Source organism: Malus sylvestris, chromosome 16, assembly GCF_916048215.2.
Source record: "Malus sylvestris chromosome 16, drMalSylv7.2, whole genome shotgun sequence".
In the NCBI taxonomy this organism is placed as follows: domain Eukaryota; kingdom Viridiplantae; phylum Streptophyta; class Magnoliopsida; order Rosales; family Rosaceae; genus Malus; species Malus sylvestris.
Window position 1 is genome coordinate 3,429,291 of NC_062275.1, and position 18,363 is coordinate 3,447,653.

The 18,363-nt window shown below is 37.6% G+C and overlaps 3 protein-coding genes across 4 annotated transcripts; all 3 read right to left on the reverse strand.

Moving 5' to 3' along the window:
* Positions 1 to 1,354: 1,354 nt before the first annotated feature.
* Positions 1,355 to 3,455, reverse strand: LOC126607498 (peroxidase 11). The gene is made up of 4 exons (XM_050275112.1): positions 3,177 to 3,455; positions 2,878 to 3,069; positions 2,417 to 2,582; positions 1,355 to 2,222 (listed from the first exon to the last, which is right to left on the reverse strand). The coding sequence occupies exons 1-4, from the start codon at positions 3,411 to 3,413 to the stop codon at positions 1,792 to 1,794; spliced, it is 1,026 nt and encodes a 341-aa protein (XP_050131069.1). The 5' UTR covers positions 3,414 to 3,455; the 3' UTR covers positions 1,355 to 1,791.
* Positions 3,456 to 4,722: 1,267 nt separating this feature from the next.
* On the reverse strand, positions 4,723 to 5,835 carry LOC126607501 (uncharacterized). Its single transcript, XM_050275117.1, has one exon. The coding sequence runs from the start codon at positions 5,662 to 5,664 to the stop codon at positions 4,861 to 4,863; it is 804 nt and encodes a 267-aa protein (XP_050131074.1). The 5' UTR covers positions 5,665 to 5,835; the 3' UTR covers positions 4,723 to 4,860.
* Positions 5,836 to 6,175: 340 nt separating this feature from the next.
* Positions 6,176 to 9,920, reverse strand: LOC126607499 (ASC1-like protein). 2 transcript variants are annotated; one of them, XM_050275114.1, is made up of 7 exons: positions 9,485 to 9,920; positions 8,336 to 8,565; positions 8,025 to 8,180; positions 7,609 to 7,794; positions 7,254 to 7,438; positions 6,749 to 6,827; positions 6,176 to 6,450 (listed from the first exon to the last, which is right to left on the reverse strand). In XM_050275114.1, exons 1-6 carry the CDS (start codon positions 9,620 to 9,622, stop codon positions 6,793 to 6,795), a joined length of 930 nt encoding a protein of 309 aa, XP_050131071.1. In that variant the 5' UTR covers positions 9,623 to 9,920; the 3' UTR covers positions 6,176 to 6,450; positions 6,749 to 6,792. The 2 variants fall into 2 exon arrangements, with proteins under 2 accessions (XP_050131071.1, XP_050131070.1); XM_050275113.1 differs by having other exon boundaries at positions 6,176 to 6,496.
* Positions 9,921 to 18,363: the final 8,443 nt, after the last annotated feature.

Sequence of the window (18,363 nt, forward strand, 5' to 3'; positions counted from 1 at the left end):
ACAATCCTCAACGAGCGCATCAGTGATAATGCTAGGATGGTACTCCAACCACTCACAAGAGTGCTCCACAGAGAGGCCAAAACGAGCAAGCCTGTGAGCCACACCATTGGTTTGACGGCAGATATAGGTCAAAGACACTTCAATGACTGATGGAATGAACGCCTTGATGTCTTCCACAATTTACCCAATATAAAAACCTTGAGCCCCCTAGCTAGATGAGGTGGGTGGTAGATCGAATATCTTTCTTTTCTCTCTTTTTCCAAGTAGCTGATGCCAACATGGTGACAAGTTCCTTTGTTTCAACTTTCAAAATACAAAAGCAAACACGCTACACAACATTTCTTGGTCAGACTTAGTTGTTCAGCACCGACTTATAATTTTATTTTCTACCTTGTAGGGTTTAATCAGGAGAATTTTAATGAAAAACCACATTTTTACACTAAAAAGTCAATCATAGTACTATTCACTTTACTCTTTATTTTGTCATTATCATTAAAACTCAAAGTTTTCAAGCTATTTTCATTAATTTTTCTTTTAATCAATCCAGCAACGAAGAAATGGGAACTGGTATTGGCATTCGGTTTGGTAGCTGTTGATACTTGCATGTTATTGGAGTGTAAAATTTCCCAAAGTATGGAAATTGCATGAATTTGTACTTACTATTACGTAACAAAAGTCTAACAGGGTGAAATAGTCATTTTATATCTCATTAATTAATTATTTTGAGAAAGTCTCATTCGCATTTCTATTTTTCTTTTAATCTGGTCTATAAATTCTCCCCCAACGGTAATACATCGATTTCTGGCTGCTTGCATTGGTATTCGTATATTGCATTTAATTTTTAGCTTTCTTGGATCGTACGATCATTTGTTAATTTTTAGCTAGGTTGAATATGGCGTGACTCGTGATCCATATTTCGTCTTCCGATAATGCTTTGTGTGAGTTTGGTTCTCATAAATAAAAATTTAAAAATTGGACTATCTGAGTTTGACTAAAAATGTGGTTGATGCATTGAAGCGAGTTTAATATATACAATTACACATTTTATAGGAATTAAACTCAATAGACTCGTATGTTAGGACTCAAAGCTTCTAATCACCGTATAAAAATTTGTTTAAAAGTGCCTTTAAAATGGCTGAAAACCCTTTTGGTGAAAATGATATTGGAACATGTTAAACAAGAGTTTTTGTCACAATCCAATCCGTCACCTTTGTAACCAAACCATATTGATATATGTCATCTCGTGTTTGAGATATAGATGGGAATACCGTGAATCCCAATAGGACTCTTTGTAATCAAATGTATTTATACGTTCTCAATGAATGAATGAAGGCTAAGGGTAAGGCTTCTACAATCCTATTTACCCGTTGAAGGTTTTCTACATGCTCTCTCGATCCTAACCTCTGCTTCCCACCATGTCAGTGTCGGCCCCCTCTCTTCCTTCCTGGATCAATCCTTAGTAAAAATACAAGCAAAATTGGGAAAAATACTTGAAATACTCCCTACAAGAAAGCACTCTAAATGCTTTTAAAATCCAAAAACATCTTCCCAAAAACTTTCATTCATTTTGAAATTGCTTCTAAACGAATTAAACTCAAAATTTTCGGCCCACTGTAAGGAGTATTGTTTTTTGTAATTCTGTCATAATTTTTTACTTGGCACAATAAAACATCAATTTCCATTAACTTACAAACACAAAAAAACATGTAAATTTGTGATCATTTCTTTGTATAAAAATAACAAATATGGTTTTCCAAATGAGGCTTCTCTCATGCGGACTAATTGCAGCTCTCAAGTGTTGACAAACCTGCAATTTTTTCTAACTTCTCCATTCTCAAAGCTTTCATCATTGGTAATATTTCCCAACTTCACCATCGACTCCGAAAACTGCTCGAAGAAAGCAACTGGATCAGCTGCGTACTTCCTCACAATCTCCCCCGTTTCGATCCCAAACAAACTAGAGTACATTTCCTGATCCGAGTTCAGCAGTCCCTCCCCTTTCAGCAGCAGACGATAGAAAGAATTATCAAAGAGTTCGGGAGTCACGTAATCCATGGCGGTTACGTTATTGTTCCCAACTCCACCAACTGGCGGGCACGTCGATCTCAGGTTGTTGAGGTGCGACTCCGACAGCGGATTGATTCCTGAAGTTGCTTCGAATTCGCCGCTATAAATCCCTTCTCTTACGTTCTCACACCGCGCCATGCCGATTGTGTGAGCCCCTGAAAAGAATGGTCATACATAAAATGATCAACATTTTTCTTACTGTGCATACAAAAGATTTAGCCAGCATCAATAGCTCATGTGCGTATACACGTGGAACTCTTTATGGGTGCGATGGTCACATGTATTCATTTGAGAGGAAGGTCACGTGTGACGGTTGCATACAGTAATATTTGAGCCTTTTTTTAAGTACCTGAAAGAGCCACCATATCTGTGACTGATAAGCCTTGGTAAAGAAATTTGGAGATGATTGTCGAAAGACCTTCATTTGCAGTGGGAAGGTTAGCCTCTGCGAGGTCAGGGCTAGCAGTTATAGAATCTTTTCTTCCTAGAGGAACATCCCAATAAGGTCCACTAACCTGCAAAGTTAAAAACAATAACGAAGCAAGTTTAGGTTAGGCGAGTTGGCTAAGTGATGTGTTCGCCAACTTACAAAGTAAAAAATAATGAAGGAAGCAGATGTTGATTAGAACGCGAGTTAGTCGGTCAAGAGAGTATGCTCGCCCCTGTAACAAGTTTGGACCATCCAGGCTACCCGAATTAAAAAGTAGGTTAGAGTTGTGGGAAAAAAAAGAACAATGAATGAAGGATAAAAACTCTGCTTTTGAAGAAACTTTACACACATATATTAGATGTTTGTATTCTAATTTGTACCAGAATGACAGCATCTCTTGCAGCAATAGTAAGAAGATCAGCGCATGAAACGATTCCAGGGCATTCGGATTCGAGCTTGTTCTTGATTCTGTCAACAATTCTGAAACCTTTTAAAGAGTGTATGTTGGGGGAAGCTTTCTTCTCACCTGTCAGCGTGATTGTGTCCTCAAGCAAAACCGATCCATCACACCCCTATTTACACAATCCAAGAACTCAAATGGGATTCTTAAATTTTAAGAATTCTACAAAAACTTGAAACTATAAACAGTGGTGATCATGTAGTCTTTAAAAATGGGAACCTGAACAAAACAGTCGTGGAAATGCAACCGAACCACCAAGGCGGCATTACGAGGATCAGAGAGCACAGCGCATTCCATTTCTTTCTTCACAATCTCAAACACAGTCGGACATGCAGATTCGTAGTAGTCCAACGTTAACGGAGGGTCACCTGCGCACAAGCCGGTACTCAAAACGACGAAAACTAGTAGCAAGAGTTGCATAACGAAGGGCCGAAAGCAAAGGGAAAAAGGAGCCATTTTCTGTGGCGATCGAGGGCTTTCTTGGAGGATTGAAGAGAGTACTGAGATATATATGTGTGTGTGTGTGTGCGCGCGCGGGTGAAAAGTGCAGGAAAATGTTTGCATTGCATGCTGCATGAGGAGTTTTGACTTTTGAGTATTTGGGGTTACGAGATGTCGGGGTCAACAGAGGATGCAACTAATATTTGGCCCGTTTGGTGGGTATTCTCGAACCAGGAGTTCCAAATAAGAGTCAAAAGACGCATGCTTTTCCCAACAAACGTAGCCTAATAACAGCTAACGTTCACCCCTTTACCGTACACTGTCATCGTTTCAATAGTATAACCTTATTAGTACATGATGCTACTGCAAATAGTGTATTCGTGTAACAAAAGTCGTGTTACTAGTTGAGGCTTCCTGCTTACCATCTTCAGGAAAAAGAAAAAGGTCGAGCATATTAAATCGATTGTTGTAGAAAAGTTCAAATTTGAGGATTTGATTACTTCTCCCGTTCTGATATGGTGTGGACTTGTTCATTGGTAGATTAGGTTCAACGGTAAAGTACGTAATCTTATCTTAATTATTCATCTTTTTGTACTAAAGTTTTGGTTGGAAAAATCTAATTTCAATTTGTTTGGGCAAAGAACTAGGATTAGCAAGCAATCCTTGCCACTGTTTCTTTACAGACTAATGCATTCACTATTATTTCTTAATATGTGATTAAGTTCATGATTAGGATATGATTCGTTTCACCTTTCACGTATTCAAATACTATAAATCCAAATCTGTAAATTTGTAATGCGCTCATATTTCAACCTAAGCCACCAATTAGCTCTTAATTTAATGATACTTTTTCGATAGTCGAGGTCTCAAGTTTAACCTAAGACACCAATTAGCTCTTAATTTAAAGATTAACTTTATTTTTAATTGTGACATAAATAAAAGTGGTACACCACGCGTTTTTATGTAAGTGGTGAGAAATTTTATTTTTTAAGTTATTAATTTTTTAACACACATATCCCACAATTTGTATAGTAACACATGGTGTACAACTTCAGGTGCCGGTCACGTTGAAAAATCTCTCACTTTTCTGTCGAGGTCTCAAGTTAGTTTAGAGAACCTAAACCGATAAACAGATCGAACCAATACGTACATGTAATTTGCAACAAGAATGAGGACCTTTTGGAGGAGAGACTTGTGTATGAATTATGGATAAGATTGACGAGAATAATTTACATACCACGAGTTGAAGGTTATAATACGGTCCAGTTGTCGTAATAACGTCCCGTGCCAATAACACGACGGATATGTAGAAAAAGCTAATACATGTTCGTAGATAGTTGATCTATATATCAGAAAAAATGAAATTCGCACAACCAATACAAATTGCAGAAAAAAAAAATTCAGAATTTGTGTAATCCCAGAAAAGCAGATGAGCGAAAAAAGCGTAGACTCAATAAACATGTCAAGTATACATATCGGAATCAAAAGGATGACCGTGATCCTTATCTTGCCCTAAAATCACATAATCCTCACAACCAGAATCAATGCTCGATTCCAAATCAAAGGCTGGGAGGATGTGGGACCTAATCAGGGACAGCACCAAAGCTCCGAGTTGCGGCCACGTCACGCAGAGCGCCGCCCTGATGTTCTGGATTTCGCACGCCGCCAACAGCGCCGCGCCCAGCCCATCCACGACGCTGGCCGAGGGGAAATATTCCAGCTTCAAAGACGGCGCCTTTCTTTCCGCGGTGGTCTCCAGCTTGAACGCTGCCGCCTCGTCCTTCGAAAGCCTGCCTCGGAAGTTGAGGGTCTGGACCGAGTCGAGAATCAGGACCCTCTGGGGGACGATCTGGTGAGAAGTGAGCAGCTTGGCCACGGCGTGGCATCTCTCAGCGCCGATTGGGCACTGGAAGGAAACGAGGAGGGTTGGGGATTCAGGGGTTTGGGGGTTTGGGAGGGAGTAGATGTTGCAGGACTTGTCTTTGAGAGAGGGGTCGATTGAGTTGCCGGAGAAGGGGGTTTCCGGGAGGATTAGGGTTCCGATCAGGGTTTTGTAGGATACGTTGTGGAAGAGGTGGAGGGATGGGGAGGATAGGGCAACGATGAGGAGAGAGGGGCGGAGAGGCATCTCTGCGGCCGCTCCATTAGGATTTTGAGAGAACAAGAGGAAGGGAGAGGGAAGGGGCGGTGACGGAGGTGTGAAGTTGTTGAGATCTTCCTGAAAGAACCTCGATGGCGGCGGAATCTCAGTCAGTACATCTTCCATGGCGTATCAAATGTGGAATTATCAGAAGCGAGAACGGAGATGAAGACGATTTAAACGACGTCGCAACGGGGTACTGAGGATAACAAAAAGAGCGGAGAGAGAGAAGAAAAAGGAACGATGTCGTTTTGGTACAAAATATAAGCACAAATCTTGTTCTCCAAGAAAAATACAATTGTTCTTTCTGCAGTATCACCAATTAGTAAAATGAATTAATTTTCTTTTATTAAACCGATAGCGTTAGTGAGTTATACAATTAATTATATTTTTAATAATGTATATTTATAATTTTTGTTTGGAATATACTTCCTACTTGAAACGAAAACCACCTAAGATGATGCATACCTAAGATTATGGTTCTAGCAATCGCCCTAGAGAGGGGCCGTATATAAATATAATCACGAGAAACAAAGACAACGTGTGGCGAATAACAACGGAGATTAAGAGACTGTAAAGATGGCTTTCGAGACCTAATTACTCGAAGAAAACGAAAAATTCTGTTAATCATGGATGGTTTAGAAAAGAAATTAGCCATTGTATTCACAAGAACCTTACAGCTGACTCGAAAAAGTGTACAACTATTACAGTTCCAGTTACACATCAAATTCCTTGCATTAGCATATCAATCATGCCAGCAGATTCAAATTGAAGGCAATGAACGGAAAGCTGAGCCAGAATCAAACTTCTGTACCCTTGCCAATCTATTCATTCAACCTGCTACCCTATCGTATCCCGCTTAACATACCATCCCTGCAATCACGACGCACTTGTTCCACCAAAATCGTTTCACTATCAAAAGAATACATCAACGGTGTAAATGTAAGATGTTCCTCGTCTGCAGGAAAAATGAAAACTACATTCCTCAGTCTAACTAGCAAGGGAAAAAAAGCAGACAGCAGTTTTTAGGTGTCCCGTTTCTTTTCGTATATGCATGTGCTACTAAAATAGCCTAACAGCTGCCTCAAATTCTATAATTACGACGATTCCACTTGAAAATGTGGTTTAAATTATTCTGCACAAAATGCAATATGAAAATGTGGTTTCTTTCTTGTGGAATCCCAATGGATTCCCTAAAATTTAAGAGTACCTTTGCTCGAGGGTCACGGTGTGGCTGTAAATTCTGTTTCTCGTTTAATCTTCATGATCATCTTCTTCACCTTCAGAATCTGTACAGAGAAAATTGATAAAGAAACAAAAAGCAAAGATCAGGAAACAAACTAAGATGATGGATAATCGAAAGAGAACCAGATCATAAAAGGAAATTAATGACTGACTTTTCGATGTCGTACCCAGTGCACAAGGCTCCCGCTTTACGCAGGGTCTGGGAGAGGTGAATGTCGGCTAGCCTTACCCCCATTTATGGAGAGGCTGCTCCCAAGTCTCGAACCCGAGACCTACCGCTCATGGGCGAAGACACTTGCCATCGCACCAAGTGTGACCTCTTTACGATGTACCATTGGAAATAAAATATTGTACAACGCTAAGCTAATTAAATAAAAAGGGATGCAGGTGCAAATACGTTGGTGCCTCGTAATCACATTATGTACATTGTATTTTGACAGAACATGAAAAAAATACGACAATTCACTCACCTGATCGAACATCCTCACTAAGCTGGCCTCTTGCTTGGATTTGTTTAACAAGCATCCGATAAATCAACACCCACCAGAAAATATGAAGCACAAGTAAGCAGAATAGGAGAGTATTGAACACATAGTAGTATATTGGTCCATCTATAGCGTGTTTCTCCTTGTCCAATGTCAGGATAACTTCGTAGCTGCCAGAAAGAGAAGCAAGCAAACATAATACAACATAGAAAGTTTTAGCGGGCACGGAATCATAGAGACCAGAGCTTCGTTTGTAAAACTACTACGGTCTGTTCTTTCATCAAAAAATTTGAAGATGAAATGTCACTTTAATATAAGTTAGGCATCTAGTTAGACAAACCTTGTACTCCAAAGGACCCAGAATGGATAGTAAATGAGTCGCAGTATGATCCAAGACAAAACAAAAAGAATAAATGCAAAGCTAGCAGTCCCTTCCGCACCACTGTATTTGGACATCTTCCCTACCTCAAGAAACACATCACTAGCATCATGAAGAGCTAAAACAACTGAACCTACGCGGGCAAACCTGCAAGAAACAGGAGAAAGTGACAGAATGAAATATATCGTAAAACATAGTGAATATATCTTTTATGTTTTCCTAGATTTTTTAAGCTGAATACCCATAGTGCTTGTGTTATGCTATTACGTCAAATAAGCCCTCCTTCATACCTTTTTTAGGTTGTAGTATTCTTGCTTCGTTGGTTTTGTGACTAAAAGAATATGAGAAAGCTACAAACTCACGCCATCAGAACATACCTGAAAATGTAAGACAGCACAATGAGAATGACAGTTGCTACATGATGGCTCATGGACACCCCAAAGTCTGAACGCCTTGTTTCCCAGAAAATCAAAGCAAATATGGAGTATGTGTAAAATCCAGCAGCATACATATAAACCCCCTTCAATTTCAACCTGAAATTCACAAGTAACATTTTATGGACTTTGATAAAGCTCAACTTTTGTATTAGTCAAACGATGATTGAGCACAATACTGACACTCCCATCACATATGTCTGTCTTAATCTGAACAAACAGAAACGTGACACATTCTAATTAAGAACTCTTACTTCATTTTTTGGTCTGGCCAGACCTGGTCTCCTGGTCCTACCCAAAAGTATTTCGTATTAGTAAACCAAGGCTCTTCATAAGTTACAGAGAGGGCTAGAAACTCTGCTGAAAGAAAATATATGCATTTCCATGCTGACTCCTTGAATTTTCTAATCTTCTTCCTTTGTTCATCAGTTTTTAGATCCCGCTTCTGAGTGCCCTTTCCAAAAATTAACCGCCTCCCCAATTTCTGCAATATCAGATGTAAACTAACACTGAGCAAATAAAGATCTTAAGAGAAAGAAACTCTGCAGTCATGTTCACAATTAAATACATGTTTAACTGAAAAGAAATGGAAAACAAAAGCTGCCCTGGACTAAACTAGAAACCTTTAGCTTGGGTGAAGATCAGGCTGTACATTTTACATAGCTTAGTACAGCTAGGAAAAAGCTAGAGCTCCCTTCGAGCATAATCAAGAAAATCAGTACTTTTAAGCAAAAGCATTCACCATCACAACATAGCTAGTGTGCGAAAGAAATGGAGAAACGTAACTGATCCTATTATACCTCATAAACAATGATCTTACACCAACAATCAACACTGAGACCCTCATGTTTATCGATCTGGCCATACAAACTAATCGGTCATACGCAGGAAGACTACTACAAGCGGTTTAAGTTGCTTCTAGGAAATAAAAACATCAGCACTTATAAAGAAAGCAAACATGTTAATACTACATTGATCTTATGTCATTAAATAAACAAGGCAGGTACAATTTTGACTCAATCATTAACCTTTAATCGACATCAGAGGAGCTTCTTACTCGAAAATCCCCAAGTAAACCAAGTTGTTTTCTTTCTCATCCCTTCATAGCTTAAAGAAAGTACAAGCCGAAAGAAGATCTAAACGAAACTGAAAGACAAGGCAAACAAACATTGAATCTTAAAGACCCCAAAACCAGTCAAATCACTTCATAACGATAAAACATATCCTGTTAACCAATCTGATATCCAAGCACAACCCATCATACAAAAGTGCATTTCCCACATGGGTCGATCAACATCACCCTAAAACATCATTAACGATCTAAAATTCGGAGAAACAACATTAATCACATGAGCAAGCTACAAAAGATCGAAACTTTAGCTGCTCGAATCAAATCTAGGTACCTCAAAGACGAATCTATCCAGAAAAAATCGGACGGTTGGGAAGTAGAGGACGAACAAAGGAAGAATTGCGAAATCTTCATATGCTGGGTAGGCTTCTTCCTCCCAATCGATTGTCCTCAAGTACTCCGCCAAACCCATCTCGGATTTCACTTCCCGTGATCCAAATTTTCCCAGGAAACAAACAAGTCTCTAGCTTTGGATCAGATAGAGAAGCAGAGACATCCAGGGCACTCCTCTCTCTCTCTTTCACAATCTGTATTTCTGAAAAGGTTTGAACTTTTACGTAACTAGAGCTCTGTATAGGGACTAAGGACTGGGACCAGTCCAGTAAATTTTTAATTTTTAATGGGATGGTGGCCTTCTGATAAATTTTCCCTGAATTTCTTGTCTGGGAGGACGGACTTTGAATCTGGGATTCCAATGTGATCCTGTGGCTGTGTGGAGCTGGAGATGGATTTGGATCCCATCCGGATCCAAATAATGGAAATCTTATAGATCATCACATCTTAGTTATTCATCATGCATCGTCCGATCATAAATAATTTAATTTTTTATTTAAAAATTAAATATGAATAATACCAAATAAAAATTAACCTCACGATATACGATAAATAGTTAAGATGTCGGAATGATAGTATCCTCTTCCACTGGAGATCACTTGGTTGTGCGCCACCTGGCAATGGGCTTACATGGGCCCACCCAATTTTGGGGCTTCTTGTGTACACATCGGGGAATTCTGGATTGCGAAAGAATTTGAATTTATTGTGGTTCGGATGTAACGATCTTTTATGAAAGGGCATTCAAATTTCTTAAATGTTTGCAAAGTACAATGTTCAATGCAGTCATCCCAGATTTCACCAAATTTAATAAGAAGTTGGAAAAGAACGTGCTTTTTTTGTTGTCAGGATCAGGAACCTTCGTGATCCGCCTATTATCTTGTTGCATGAATAATTTTTAATCTTTGTGTTGTACTCTTGTGCAGATGCTCTCACTTTAACCTTATTATGGAATATAATCACGGGATGATTCAGTAGTTAATGTTAATTTTAAACTTGTATTTCACACGGTTGATTTTGAATTCGACTTCCAACGTCCAAGAATAACATAATGATAATTAGAGAAAAGCTAAAACTTTTCTTTCTCAAAAAAAAAATGGACTGGTGTGGCTTTTGCCAGCCGCGGGTCCCTTTTTTAAAAGAGGAAAGAAAAAAAAACATGCCTGTAACATTTATTCTTTCTTAAAGTAGCTTTTGACAATTGCTTCTGAAAGGGACGCATTTTGCTGCAGCGGCTATGCAAAGATGGTACCAAATATGAAAATAAATTGAAAATTAAAGTATATAAAGATCATTTTAAAAAATAAAGAAAGTAAAATCACCTTTGCATTAATCCACTTTGTATTTTGGAAATTATTATTGACATTTTAAAATTTTCATTCGGCATTTCAAACTTTCTATAATTGAAAAGAAAAATACACATTGTAGAACGTGATTTTTAAAATGCTAATAATAATTTCCTTTATTATTTTTCTCTGCAAGTTAAAACCCAACCATACCCTCAAATGCTTTTGGGATCAAAGGATGGCGAGTTCGATATGTAGACGAGGGTAGTTGTGACATAGAGAAGAAAGAATGATATGACAAAACTAAACTACGATGCATGTAGTGCAAAATTCACCTTCGAACCATAATGATGTAATGCAAGAATTAGCGCTTGGTTTAGCAATCAAAACACAACTTGCGCCTTTTACTATCATGGTGGAGCAATTATGATCAAAATAATGTCAGTGGTGACAGGGTCAAGATTTTCAAATAATAGGTCACGTTTCAACAAAAAAACCTTCATTGGACCTAACTTCCAATACCTGGTGGGCTTCTGCCAATTCTTGCTAACATTTGCCGAACTTATGCCTATGTATGTCGACAACTAATATAATCTGTATAGGCTTGTTGAGAGTAATTGTAGAAAATTGTCGAGTACTATTGAAGACCGCCAAAACTTGTCAACTGTGACACTTCATCGAGCATTTGGTGTGCATAATAAAGTCGTACATAAGGAGAACAACAAAAGACAATGATGATAGAAGAAAATCAAATTAGAAGAGAAGAAAAAAATTATAATTTCGTTTGTCATATCTGTTTATAGGAGTTAAATACAAATACACATACAAGTTTTGAAATAATTGGGATCGTGAACAACTAATGATCCATGTTAGTTCTGCAACTGGCTACAATAGCTATAGCTCTTTTTTTTTTCGTTCCATATTTCTAAATTTCACCGCTATCATTCAATCTTATTGAACTCAAACAAAAATTCTTCATACCCTAATGAGAGGTGCGGTAATAAGAGCTTCATTTGAATTGAATCTTAAACCCTGTTTCCAAGCATGTCATTCCATTACGGTCCTTCGGGCTAACCTACACCACAAAGTCAAAAACTGGTGAAACTTCCAAGTAAATCTTGTTAATTCCAACAATATATTAAGGGGGTGTATTCAATTGGGATTTTAAGGGATTTTAATTCTTTTCATGAATCTAGGGGTATTCAATCAGGATTTTAAGTGATTATCTGAAATTATAGGTGTATTCAATTAGAATTTTAAAATAGTTTATTAAAATCCTTAGAAATCCAGGTGTATTCAATTAAGATTTTAAAGAAGTTTATAACATTCTAGGTGTATTCAATTAGAAATTGATTTTAAAGAATTTGAGAAAGTTGAGGAATTAGGGAATTTGAGAGATTTCGTAGTGTATTTTAAGTATCCACAAATCTCACATCTTCCCATGAGATTTCGAGGGAATTGAATCAAAATTTTATATGGAATCTCTACAAATCAATTAAACTCCATAAAAATCCATGGATTTATAAATCCATTAAAATCTCTCACATTCTCAATTGAATACACCCCCCTAAAATACATTTTATTTTTAAAGGAGCTTCGCCCGTCAGTCATCTATTTCAAGAGTAAAAAAGACTTAAAAAAGCATTTTAACCTCGTTAAACCACAATCGTCAGGTTCACCAAGGTTCACCAACACCATAACGTGTCATGTGTATGGCATAAAATCCATCCTTTCAATATATTAATTTCCCAAATAAAAGATTGGATTTATGAACAAAGACAAATCATGAACATGATCAAGCAACCACAAAATTTCACCTACCTAGACGGAGGTAACCCGTAAAACCATAACCTGAATTGGGGATTATTAATGGCCAACTGCCAAGGGGTGGATCAAGAAGAAACGTCCTTGGCAACGTGGAGGAAAGCGGCAGAGCAAAGAATAGAAGCAATAAATGCAAAGATCCCCAAAGCAACCATAGTTGAAACTCCGGCCACAACCAAATCCAGTAAAATCTAAATTTAACTTCTGATTGGCAAACAGGAAAATCTAAATTGGTTTTTTTATTTTTATTTTTTTATTATAATTTCAGCTTATGAGAGGATTGTGTTTCTCCGACTCCATTTACAAAAGCCGAGGAGGTGAGGACACAACAAATGAACAAAAAGGAGAAGGAAGAAGGAAAGAAAGGCAACAAAATTACAAAGACAATTTCCGGGAACCGGGAAGGGGAAACTTCCACTTTTTGGGATGGTGTGCTCTGTGATGTTGTTGCAGTTGCACGTGTCATTCCCTGGCCTTATACACAGTGGCGGATCTAGGAATTTAAAGTCGGATGGTCCCAATATAATATTTAAAAATTAAACCATAAACTACAACTTTTCATTCATAATTTTTGTACCAACAACATTATGAGCAACAAAGATTAAATTTGTTTATGATAAAGTGTCATACCTAAAAATGTGTCATGATATTCATGGTCTGACTGGAAAGGTGATTGATGTTGGCTGGTGGTGCCTTTGGTTGGGTGGGATGGGGATTGGGGAATGGGAATGGCCCAATGGGAAGCAATTAAAGGTTTATAATAAGATTTGGTAAAATGGGCTATTTTGAAAGTCAGGCCCCTACAAAACTCAGCCTCCCAGGTGACTTAGAGATTATTTTCAAACCCATAACAAACCGCAACGTTTCATTCAAATGGCTTGGGTAGAACGACTTCGTCTAGCCAAGTCATTTGAAAATGAATAATCAGTCTTCTTCTTCTTCTTCTCCTTCTGGTTTGTTGAATTCCATAAAAGAGTGCAGCAGTTGCTCCTCTCCTCCCTTATCTGCCCGAACTTGGGTGGTCATCGGAGGTCTTCACAGCCACTTATCCGAGCTTTTGGGTGGTCTTGGGACCACCTAGGTCCCTTAATAGATCCGCCCCTGCTTATACATCACTAGACATCTTTTTCAGTGTGCGGACTTGTTTGGATCTAAATTTACACAATCGGCCCATGTAATCAAGGCTGTTGAGTAAGCATAATTCTCAACCGTCGGATGAAAAAGTGAAGATATTTTTGTTAAAGGATAATATTATGGTTTTTATCATAATAATCTTTTAATAAGAATTATCTGCATCTTCTTAAACCAGATGAATAGGATGCGAGTTATATCCCAATGGAGAGACAGGTGGAACAGTCCGATTTAATTTGGATTTGTTAGCAGTGTACTGTGTGGGTTAGAGCAACTCGGCTTGGATTCTTATCACGTGGCATGGAATGGGATTTGCAAGGCTTGGATAATGGTGAGATAGGAGACCTAAGTAGGCTGGGTTATTTATAGATGTTGTCAGATGAATTGAATTGATGATGGGTTCATATATATATATATATATATATATGATTATATACATATACATATATATATATATATGATTATATACATACATACATACATACATATATATATATATATATATATATATATATATATATATATATATAATGATTGATGGTTGTCGTAACCTGCATATGACAAGAAAAGAAAGCCTAGCTAGGCTAGGCTTTTAATTATGATGGGATTATATTTCATTATGCATGCATGGGATAAAGGCTATTGATGGAGTTTTGGTGATGGGTTGAGAAGTCTAAGTGGGTTATAAACGTGATGTGATAAGCCTAGATGGACTTTTATTAGGTTTGAAAAGTCTTGGAACAAATCCCACGGCTCAGTTTGAAGGATATGCCCTGGTTTTTTGGTTTATGGTTTCTTATGCGAATCAACTTCAGGAGTTAGAGTTGCAATTAAACTCTGCAACATTATCTTACCGTGCAAAGCAAGTACTTCAGTCCTATAAATACAGAGGCAGTGGCAACGGAAGAGAGGACCTCCAATTCAACACACAAACTGCCCTGCGCAAACCCTCGTTCTACACGAAACCTCTCAAACATATGGAGATTTTTATTTTCTTTTTCTCGCCAACACATCTTCAGTTTGGATAAACAGCATTGTGAAGGCAATCGACGAACATCTTCAGTTTGGATAAACAGCACTGTTGTCGTAGAATCAGCGAACCGTGAAGCATCTTCAGTTTTGATAAACAACACTGCGACAGGGCCGACTGGTTATCTATCCAAGTCTCGGTCGAGAAGGATTTTCGAATCCTTATTGGCAGAGGTCATCTCATTAGTCTTCTCGGCGAAGTGAGGTGTTACAAGTTTACTACATTCGGCACATTGAAAGCCGAATTTGATATTGAACTTCGCAGAACTAGCAGCCTTGTCTTCAGACTTTAGAACCCAAAGGCCGATACGTGTTCTTTCCTTGGCCGCAGTCGCGAGATTCAGAAGTCAGCAGTGCACCCAACGCAACATCAACATATTTTACTCCTTAGCCGAGCTCGGTCGACGAGTTGGCACGCCCGCATACAACCGAATGACGTAGTTAGCTCATTAGTTACTCGGCCTACGCGCCACGTAGGTTTGGTAGTTTTTAGGGTCAACAGGACTACACGGTCTTGTGCATCAAGTATCATAATAATAGTGGTCAAATACATGAAAATGAATTTTAATTATTGGTATTATGACATTTTACGTATTGAAAGTATTTTTGACATACTAAAAAATCTCTCATAAATAAGAGGCGCTAATGATTTTTCACTCTCAGCTTCTATTTCTACACTTCTTTTTACGTTTTTGCATGTTAATTTTTGTTTGATTAATATCCTAATTATAACAAAGTGAAAAAACTAAAGAGAATGTGAAAACCACTTTTAATTATAAAATCATCAAAATGGCTATCTAATCACCTTATAGGCATTGTAGCTCTTACATGACCTGACTCTGATAAGGATAGTCTTATAAAAAACGTGATCAGATGGTTCTTTAAAAATTTCCTCCTTATAAAATGAGGGTTAGTCGTATTTCCTAATTAGGCTTACAATCGTAATGGACCTTGCCTTTTAAATGACTCGGAATCACCACTCACTCACATTATTGAAAATTTTAGACGCACTTTTAATAATTAAATTCAATAATATATTGGATTGTTAAGTGGTCGTGGACAAATTTCAAACGATGGTTTGATTTATAGCGCATGTAAATTATACGATGATGACTAGAATGAGACCGAAGTGCCTCCATGAGGCAATGAGTTTTTTCATATAAAGTAAAAATACGTGTCAGTATATAATTAACTTTGAATACCGCCACATTAGCATTTCTAGTGTTGGTAAATTTCTATCTGAATTTGGGGCACGAATTGACCAGTGTTGTGAAAGGGTATCAGAAGCTTCTTTGTGGCAGAACATCATGGTTAAAGATGAGGTATGTGGGTATGCCTTTTGAGTTGACGGTAGGTGGTGAAGAGTGCCTTTTAGGCAGTTTTGGAATATTGGTGAACGAAAAATCAGAGATGCGTGTTGGAGAAAATGCCATGGTTCACCAGTTGAGTCGGGAATTACAAAAATATGACTTAAAGTTGCAACTTTGGAGAGAACTTTGAGCAGATAGTTGAAGCTTTTTGGAGGATAAGAGAAGACGACAGAAGAATTCTAATTCCCAATAGCATGACCAACTAACAGTATCTACGTAGTTGAAAATATTGGGCTAAACTCAGGCGGCTCACAGTCGAAGTGGACCAACAAGAAAATAAAATGTAAACCCCAGCCCAATTAGCCCACTACTCCTGAACCCTTACATATCATATTTTTTTAATACAAGCGATATTCGAAAATGAGAAGTAAGAAAACAGGCGTCCATCACATGCATGCCAAAGCATGTGACTTGATCTTACACAAGTACATTTGCAGCAGCATGGTAAAGAGTACAGCCAGCTCCCTGTCACCCAAACAAACTCACACTAAAAAAATCAGATGAGAAAGACAAAAAAAAAAAAAAAAAAGAACGCTTCTCAATGATGTCTTTAAATGGTGATTTTTACTAGGAGGAGGAACAATAAGAAATTCAAGAGGATGAGCGTTGACCTGCACTAATTGGTAACGGCAACGTTTTGACTTTCTGCACTCCTCTGCTGCAGAACAACATCTCATTCATGGCAGCAGCAAATAGAATCATCACTCCATCATTGCCATTTACTCTCCCAAAAGTCAAAACCCAATTTAAATTTCTAGCCTTTAATTTTTCTCCATAATTATATTCATATATAAAGGAGGGAGTTTTTTCCTTAATCTGAGCTGAAATTGTGAAGCTTTTGAGACCAAAACAATGGCGAATGCCCAGATGATGTTCTTCCTTTTGGCTTTTTTTTTTTCTACTGTATATTACATGTACAGAAGCCAGAGAAATCCCAGCTACCTCCACAATAGAAAGAAGAAAGGAGTACAGAGGAGAAAATGGAATTGCCAAAATCACTTCCCTAAGTTAATTACCCTTTAATTTTTTGTTCTCATATTAATCTCAATCCTGGTGCATGTTAATTTCAATTAATTTAAGTTTATGTTTTTGTTTTAATTTGTAGGAGGAAGGAAGGCTGGATGATGATGCTGCTACTGATTGCAAGGGCTTGAACAGTGAAGAATGTTTGATGAAAAGGTCCATGGTTGCTCACACAGACTATATCTACACACAAGACATCAGAGCTATTGCACCATGATATCATTCATTCCTTTTCCCTATATACTTTGTTAATTTAGTAAATTTTGCTACGTCCTGTAATCTAGGAGATTAAAGGTTTTGTATTTAAGTTGAGCAAATATGTTATCCCATTTCACTTAATGGTGACTCCAAGCTACTTCAATGATAAACCAAAGTGGAAGTTACTGTCTGTTTTGTACACCAGAACAGATTCATTGCATGAGACCTGTGAATTGGGGGCAAAAGGCCCATGGAAGCTCCACGAGGCATTGTTCGTGAATGGGCTCTTTTTACTGTACACCACTAACTATACTTCGTCAACTGTAACTCGGATGGGATCCATATTGATAACATATCGACAATGTATCAATAATGTATTAACTATAACGGATCAACCATGTATATGTCCGTTGAAAAGTTCTTAATGTTGTGGTCGATATGTTATAGATATTGATCTCACTTCAGCTATAATTGAGAAGGATCTTGTTGAAGAGCTTAAGCGAAGAAATGTTGTTGAAGTAGGTTTTTGCCGTTTCTTTCATTCACAGGAGAAGAAAGATTTATTTATTTATTTCCAAAATAAAGAAACAAAAGATTTATTTATTTATTTCCAAAATAAAGAAACAGGAGAAGAAAGATTTGGTTTGACAAAATTTTGCAGTCTTATTTGAGATTTATAAATATCATATGATGGAAACATCATCAAAGTCATGCAAAAATATAGACAAGTGAAAGATTCTTGAGTGTCATTAGTTGCATACATAATATTATGTGTATTTTTTCTATGTTATGTTATAACATGACACATTGTTGTGTACAATTGATACTAATAATGTTGAACGAGACTAAGACGCAGGTCAATAAGTTGCTTAAATTAATACTAGGATATGCATCATCACTACATGTGTACGAGTGTTTCTTCTCTCATGAAATCATTAATGTGATCACACACATATTCTCAA

Excerpts from the sequence above, each read along its gene's own strand:
- LOC126607498 (XM_050275112.1), bottom strand. The coding sequence starts at position 3,413 with ATGGCTCCTTTTTCCCTTTGCTTTCGGCCCTTCGTTATGCAACTCTTG. Across the intron at positions 3,070-3,176 it reads TCCACGACTGTTTTGTTCAG|GGGTGTGATGGATCGGTTTT; the intron begins GTTCCCATTTTT and ends TTGTGTAAATAG. Across the intron at positions 2,223-2,416 it reads AGATATGGTGGCTCTTTCAG|GGGCTCACACAATCGGCATG; the intron begins GTACTTAAAAAA and ends CATTCTTTTCAG.
- LOC126607501 (XM_050275117.1), bottom strand. The coding sequence starts at position 5,664 with ATGGAAGATGTACTGACTGAGATTCCGCCGCCATCGAGGTTCTTTCAG.
- LOC126607499 (XM_050275114.1), bottom strand. The coding sequence starts at position 9,622 with ATGGGTTTGGCGGAGTACTTGAGGACAATCGATTGGGAGGAAGAAGCC. Across the intron at positions 7,439-7,608 it reads TGGGTCCTTTGGAGTACAAG|CTACGAAGTTATCCTGACAT; the intron begins GTTTGTCTAACT and ends TCTTTCTGGCAG. Across the intron at positions 6,828-7,253 it reads TAGTGAGGATGTTCGATCAG|ATTCTGAAGGTGAAGAAGAT; the intron begins GTGAGTGAATTG and ends TTCTCTGTACAG.